Here is a 7,268-nt window from a genome sequence, read left to right as displayed (position 1 = left end):
GCACCGCAGAGCCACCAAAGGAAGGTGACCAGCAGAGGACAGCGGGCGCGCTCCCAGGCCCGTCTGGATGACGGACCCGAGCTGCACTCTGGAGCGTGCGGGCCCCTCCCCCAGCACACGCACTGCCGGCCAGCGGAATCGGCCACTCGTTCAGCAAGCCCATTTCCCGCGTGGGGACACCTACGTCTCTGGGTCCAGAGCGAGTGTCTGAAGTCCCCGGAGGTGGGCCGAGTCTCAGTGCCCTGAGAGGGAGCCCGGGTGTCTCGCCAACAGTGGAGCGAGGCCAGAGACTAGCGGCTGGCCCGGGCGCCCTGCTTCGAGTCACTGTCACGCTGCTGGGCAGTAAACGCCGTGCGGGTGGGGACACGTGGTCAGGCCTGACAAACTGTGCGGCTGGCTCTGAGCCCCTCAAGCCGGTGCGTGGACCCCCAACAGCACAGAATGAACCTCTAGGACGGCGTCCAGGCTCTGGTCTGTCCCTCGGCTGTGGAGGGGGCCACCGGGCCCTGGCTTCCCCGCCTCACCTCTGGCAGGTACAGAGGGGCTAGAGGAGGGCTCCAGGGACCACCCCCAAGGCAGGGCCACGTCTCAGGTGCACTGTGTGCCCCTCACAGGTTCCGGAGGTGATGGCGTGGCAGGTCATCTGCGTTGCCTGTGGTGGCTGCCACCTGCGGGGCTGCCTCTGGCAGCTGCCACCTGCGGGGCTGCCTCTGGCAGCTGCCACCTGCGGGCAGGCTGCTGCGAGGCGCCTCGGTGGGGCCTGCACTGTGAGCCGTTCTCCCCAGGGAGACGCATCTCTGCTCACGCACCTGCCTCTGGCCTTCTTGAGATCAGGGGCCAAGGGACGAGGCCACCTAAGAATGGCAGTGCCTTGTGCCCGGGTGATGCGAAGTGGCTCCCCAGGGACCTGCCTGCAGCCGCGGCCTCCACTGCGTCCGGCTACAGGCTCTGGACGTGGGCCGGCCCGTGGGAGCTTGTCCGTTCTGCTGGCTCACGGCGTGAACCCCCTCCCTCCCAGGCAGCGGAGCCGGTAAACTCGAGTAGGGACCACTTGCGACGATGCACAGACGTGAAGGTGCAGAGAGCGAACCCCGCGGCCTTGCTGGGGGCCCCTCAGAGAACGGGGGCCCCGCAGGGTGCCCAAGACCCACTCCTTTCGGTCTCTCCTTCCGTGACATAAAAGGACAAGCCAGCTGGCCACAGCCGGAGGCGCTGAGCGTCCCACCTCTCACGCCTAGAAACACGGCCGCTCGCCCACCGCCGGCCCAGAGACGTCCCCAGCGAGCTGCGGCCACACTCCTGGACAGGGTGACCAGACGAGGCAGCACAGCTCACCTTCCCAAACACGGCCACGCGCGCTCTGTCGATGTACTGCTCCCTCAGCATCGTCCTGCGGGGCCGAGGAGAGAGGGTGGTTAGCGCCCAGCGTGGCTGCGTCCCCCGCCCCCACCCCTGCAGGGCTGTGCGGCCCGCCCTCTGGAGCACGGAGACCCCACCGCCGTGAGGAGACCCCGAGTTCTCGTGTGATTGTTCGCTGCGTGTGCGGTATGCCCATGGGCAAAGCTCGAGGCACCGGCCTTCGCTGTGTACGGCATCCAATGATGCCCGGTGGCCGGGGACACGGTGAGCGAGGGCACCGAGGCAGGTCCGGATGCCTCCAGGCCTGCCAGGTCCCTGTCCCCCACTGCAGCCCACCCCCACGTGGCCCACGGGCCCCCTGTCACCCCCGACTCCGGGAGGAAAGGCGCTGTGGTTATGTGCTCCCAGGCCGGGGGCCAGGGCGCCAGGCTCCCACTCCACCGATGGTGTCCTCTGTCCCCGACCCCCGGGGAGGGGGTCCCTGTCTCGTGCCCATTGGGAGGCAGACTCCCCGCTGCCTGTGCTCCCTTAATTCGAAGCGCCTCCTCGAAGCGCCCGGTTCGAGTGTTTCTGTCCCCGCCCGTTCTCCACGCACCCTGCCCACCCCCGGGTCACCCGCACTGCGCCCTGCACGCTGTGCCTTCCCATGGCCCGAGCCTCAGCCCACACTCTCTGTTCTCGGCCGGTGCCCCAAGACCCAGCCTGGGTCCACGCCGTGCTCACACCGTCCAGTCACGGGACTGTCCTCGCCCCTTACACAGTGGCTCAGCCTGCGAGGGGACATGGCTCGTGTCATCTGCTACGGAAAGAGTCACCCACAGGCTCCACGATGAGAGTGTGGGGTGCAGGGGGGCTGCAGAACCCTGATGGGAGCTTCGGGGGGCTGGCGTGGTGGGCTGGGCTCGTGGTTTCTTACGTGGGTGAACCTGGGCTATTTCTCGCTAATGAAAATACAGACCCAGACCCTAACCCAGACCCTACGCAGAGCCTGGCAGTCCCCTCTGGCTGGGGACGTCTGCGTCTCTCTCGGCTTCCTAAGGACGTCTGCTCGTTCCCCAGCTGTGTGGTGTGTGACGGTGCTGTGTCGCTCTCGAGAGCTTCGGGGGCTGAGGGTGACATCGTTCCCTGTGTTCCGGACCAGGTCCCGCCTTGTTTCCGAGCAGATGGCCGGACCAATGCCGTAGGTTTCGAAAACTCTGTGAGTGTGAGACAGGCTTCGCCCTACCTTGTCCCCGTGCTCGGAGAGGGGGCGGCCAGACAGAGCCGAACAGCTGCAGGGGGTGCCTGCAGGCGTGACCGAAGGACACCACGTCCTCACGTGGGCTCCACGGGTAGGGGTTGGACCAAGGTGGCCAGGCCGGGAGACAGTGGCGGGCAAGTGGAGGCCTCAAGGAGGAGGGACACGCAGGAAGGCAGGCTGCACTGCCACCCCCACGGCCGCTGACACAGTGCCCCGTCCCCTCCGAGCCCAGCTGCGTCCTGTTTGCTTTTCCAGAGACGTTTTCGGTAGCGGGCACTGGCGGCTGCCGGCCCGCCTGCTGGCGGGCCTTCCTCTGCGGGCCCCGGGGTGCGGCCCGCACCAACGCGGGTTCCAGCGCCGGGGTGGGCAGGACACGCAAGGGCCACTGTGCAGGTGCTTCCGGAAGCTCCTCCCTTCCCGTGCGGAAGTTTCTGGCACTGGCTCCCTCTCAAGCTGCTGGCGGGGATGAAGATCGTGCAGCCAGCTGCTCCTGCGGGGACGCAGCGGGCCTGCGGCTTCGGTGGCCGTGCCGGGGGTCCGGATCCGTCAGCCCCGGACTTCCAGACGCGACACAGCTCCTCATTTCTAAAGCACGTTTGACGCTGCGTATGTCGATGTCACAGTCAAGGCAAATGCATGTAACCTCCCTGCACCATCTGGGCCGCAGAAAGTTCTCCCTCCTGCATGCCTTCTGTCTGTGACACACGGGGCTCTGGACGTGTCCCCCGTCTGTCTCCCACTAGCTCAGAAGCCCCTGGAGGAGACGGGGCCATTCAGGCCCGAGCTCACCGTTTCACTCATTTAAAGATTGTGGGCTCACAGGGCCTGGTGCCCGCCATCTTTTTAAAACAAGAGAGAAGGCGTTTTGAGAAGCCCGTCGAGTAAAGTCCTTTAAACCTGCAGAGCACACAGGCTGCCAACAGGTGACGCAAGAGGCCACACCTACTCACAGTCCCGCAGTCAACAGACAGCGCGACCTGGGCCGTGTCACCTTCTCCGCGTGCTGGGCCCAGCATCCGCTCTCGCGCCCCTAAGAGCGGTGCGCGGTCTCCGTTTTCTGTGTTTTCCTGGCCCTTCTTGTTCTGCGTGCGGGAGGCCGGGGCTCGTCCCCGCGAGGTCTCTCAGCGGCCAGAGCTCCACGCTCCGTCTTCCCCGCTGGACGACTGAAAACTCGCTCGCCAGCCGTGAGCCCAAAGGCTAGGTGCCACCTGGCACAGATCCTCGATGCCTTTTCTCCCAGGGCGACCATAACACTGGCAGGGAAAGGTCCGCCAGTCCCTGGCTAAGCCTCTCCGTGCTCCATGAGCCGCTGCTCGTGCCGAGCCCACGAAGGGACGCGGAGGACGAGGCGAGCAGGCGGCGCCACCGCGGCCGTGCGGGGCTCCCGGGGACCGCCTGGGTGTGCAGGGGGCCGCCTCTGCGTGGCACGGCGACCCGCTGCGTGGCTCAAGCTCGCTCCCCTCCCCCGGTCCGTCCATCCTTCCCTCCCCCGTCTCGTTCCCTGGGAACAAGGGCACAGACACGTGTGGCCGCAGGCCAGGGTCTGTCACCACGACCCCGGGAAGCCGCGTGGGTCCGACTCAGTCTCTGCACCTTGTTTCGTGATCGACTCAACCGACAAGCTGCTGGCCGGGGACAGCCAACGTGACGGTCTGCGGGACAACGTTGCTGGCGGCAACACTTGCCGTGGAATGTTTCACACGCAGATGTGTGCAGTGACAGGGGACACAGCCTCAGGGGAGGGCCATGGCGCGGCCGTGAGGACACGCCCCGCCATCCTTGTGGCGTGGGGGGGGGAGGGGATGCGCCCCACCAACTCCCCCATCGTCCCCGTGCTGTGTGCGGGGGAGGGGACACTCCCCGTTGTCCCGTGCTGGGTGTGGGGGAGGGGACACGCCCGCCTTCCCCGTGGCGCGCGTGCGCATGCGGCGGGGCTCACCGCACGGCCTCCGTCTGGTCCCTCTCCTCCAGGACGCCCAGCCGCCGCCGCACCTCGTGCAGGAGCTTGGTCCCCTGGAAGCCGCTGCCTCGGCCATCGCACTTCACCACCACGGCCCCGTGGCTGCTCACCATCACCGTCTCCCAGGTCACCTCAAACTTCTCGGCCACGCTCTGGCTGCCCGGGGTGCCATCCCTAGAAAAGACAGCATGGCCTTGACGCGTCGGGTCACGGCCCCGGGTCTGGAGGGGCCGTGTCCACCTAGGAGGGAGACTGACCCCCGGCTGCCTCGTGCGGACCCCACGTCCTACTGTGTTGCCCAGGCAGGCGAGTGGCATTGTCCCCATGCCCGTGCTGAGGGACGTGAGCGCTCCGAGGGCCAGCCCGCAGCCAGGGCACCGTGAGGACGGTCAGCGCCGAGAGGGTACGGATGGAGGGGGAGCAGACAGGCGTGTGCGCGTGTGTGTGCACATGTGTGTGGTCTGCCTCCTTTCGGGCTCCTTGTTTTAAATGCCTACCGCCTGGTCCACTTCCTTAGGCATTTTGACGTCTCCTTCCTTGGCCCCTGGGAGCTTCACAGGCTGCCCTGCCAGGTGTGGCCTGGCTTCGCCCGCAGCTGACTGTGTCTGAGCCCTATGACCGTGGGACCTGCTGCTGGTAACAAGCTGCCCCGAGGGGACCCAGAGCCCCGTCCTCTGACGTCTGGGGTGGCCGAGAGCTGCGACGAGACCCTGATGTCACTGACGGCTGGCCCGAGGATTTACTTTGTGACATCACGTCCCCCCTCTTGTCATTATGGATTCAGTGCTCGTTTGCGTGCTGTTCCTGAGCCCCTAGCAAGCACCCCGAGAAAGGAAGAGGCCAGGGTACTCACACGACCAGGAGCAGCGGGTAGTGCGTGGTCTCGGTGAAGGTGGCCGGCTTGAGGATCTGAATGGGCAGGCCTGGGCAGAGACAGAAGACAGAGCAGCACGTGAGGGGCCACGTGGGGGGGTGGAGGCCAGGCTTCGTCCAGCCCTCGGCAGCAGAGAGGTGGGCCCTCCACATGCAGGCTGGGCTCCAATCTTCACCATGTGACTCAGGCTCCCTGCGAGGTCTTGGGCGAGTCACCCAACATCTCTGAGGCTCCGTGTCTCCACCTGAAGCTTACAGAGTGTGCCGGGAAACAGACGAGACTGGGCAGCTCTGAGCCAGTGGCCAGGTCCAGGCAGAGGGGACGAAACCACGAGGGCAGCGTGTGTCTCTGCCAGGGAGCAGTGCTGCAGCACGCACGTAAGTGGGAAGGGGTCCTGGACGGTGGGGACGGAGAGGAAGTGACCAGTGGGTGGGCGGCCCAGAGGGAGAGGCTGAGAGCCTGTGAGGACCCTCTACGCAAAGCCAGGGGCCTCTGCTGGCCTCAGTGTTTGCAGGCTGGTGCTGGGCGGTCTGCCTGCAGTCACGCACGTGCACGCACGCACATGCACACGCACCTGCACACGCACCCGCACACGCACCCGCACAGCAGGAGGGAGCTGGAGCCTCAGCACCAAGGCTGCCTGATCTGGTCCTTGGCAGCCAGAGCGGGGGTCGGGGTTCCCTCAGCAGTTTCTTCCGACACCCCCCGCCCCCGCACTACCCAAAGGAACCTTCCTGTCCAAGGTAGAAATCGTCGATGGATGTTAACTACAACCCGCATTAGCAATTAAAGTGGATTTAGTGGTGTTTTCAGTAGAATTATGATAGATCCGCTCAGGCTGGCAGCTTGACCTGCTCTGACCAGGTGGGTTCCTGACTCTGGCTGCATGCCAAGGGCTTGCACACTGGATCAGTGGCCTGGGGAACTGGAAAGGCGGGCCGGGACTTTATCTTTGGAGTGTCCATAAAGCGTGGTGTGGCTGCCAGGGGCGGGGCTCCGCCAGGACCGGCAGCCTGCATTCTGAGCGCCCTTCTGGAAGGTACGTGCTCCGGGGGAAGCCTGAGCCTTGTAGCATCAGACGTGAGAACCCGACACAATGCGGCAACGCCAGGCCGGTGAGCGACGTCCTTCAGATGTTCCGCGGCCCCAGAGGGTGACATGCAGGTGCCGGTCGCTGCCCAGCGCTGGGCCTCTGACCTCGCGTCTTCCCTGCCAGTCACTGGTCACATGAAACCTCCTCTCGGAAAGAAGCCTCATGTGGCAAGAGGGGGAACGTCGATCGCTGGTTTCTAAAGGTCTCTCCGTGCGTCCTTCGAGGAGGGGGTGGCATTCGCCAATCAGTGCTTTAGGAGCTGGGGAGTGTCACCGTGTTGGCAGGGACACTGGGTTCGGATGTGGAGGAATCTGGCAAAGGAATACACTCTGGCCTCAGAGGCTGCAGTAGGGGTGACAGACATGAGGAAACTTGCTGGCCGGGGCGGGGGCGGGGTAGGGGAGAGTCAGGGGCTGGAAGCCTGGCTGTGGAGGTCCATGGCGGGCTTTACAGCATGTGACCTGTGCAGGCACGCAGCCCTGTGCAAGGGCACTCTGGGGGCTTCCTGCTATCACGCAAAGCTGAGAAGGAAGCACCCACATTTTCACTGTGCACTGGGCCCTGAAAATCACGGAGCCTGTCCTGAGGTCTATAGATGAATGTGGAGGATGGGGGATTGGAACAGATTTGTGGAACTTGCTTCCTTCTGTGTTCATTCATCCTTCTATCCATCCTCCACCACCCATCCACCCATCATGCATCATCCATCCACCCGCCCACCATCATCCACCCACCATCCATC

General features: G+C 65.1%; 1 protein-coding gene across 1 annotated transcript in view; it reads right to left on the bottom strand.

The window, feature by feature from the left end:
* DPP6 (dipeptidyl peptidase like 6) overlaps positions 1 to 7,268 on the bottom strand; it is a 115,682-nt gene that overhangs the window by 9,605 nt on the left and 98,809 nt on the right. The window contains exons 15-17 of the mRNA XM_023536731.1: positions 5,413 to 5,482; positions 4,539 to 4,733; positions 1,259 to 1,390 (exon numbers count right to left, since the gene is read on the bottom strand). Coding sequence (XP_023392499.1) covers positions 1,259 to 1,390; positions 4,539 to 4,733; positions 5,413 to 5,482 — 397 coding nt within the window. The remainder of the gene's footprint in view (positions 1 to 1,258; positions 1,391 to 4,538; positions 4,734 to 5,412; positions 5,483 to 7,268) is intronic.

This window comes from Pteropus vampyrus, unplaced genomic scaffold (genome assembly GCF_000151845.1).
Source record: "Pteropus vampyrus isolate Shadow unplaced genomic scaffold, Pvam_2.0 Scaffold168, whole genome shotgun sequence".
Classification (NCBI taxonomy): domain Eukaryota; kingdom Metazoa; phylum Chordata; class Mammalia; order Chiroptera; family Pteropodidae; genus Pteropus; species Pteropus vampyrus.
This window is presented reverse-complemented; position numbering and strand designations above follow the sequence as displayed.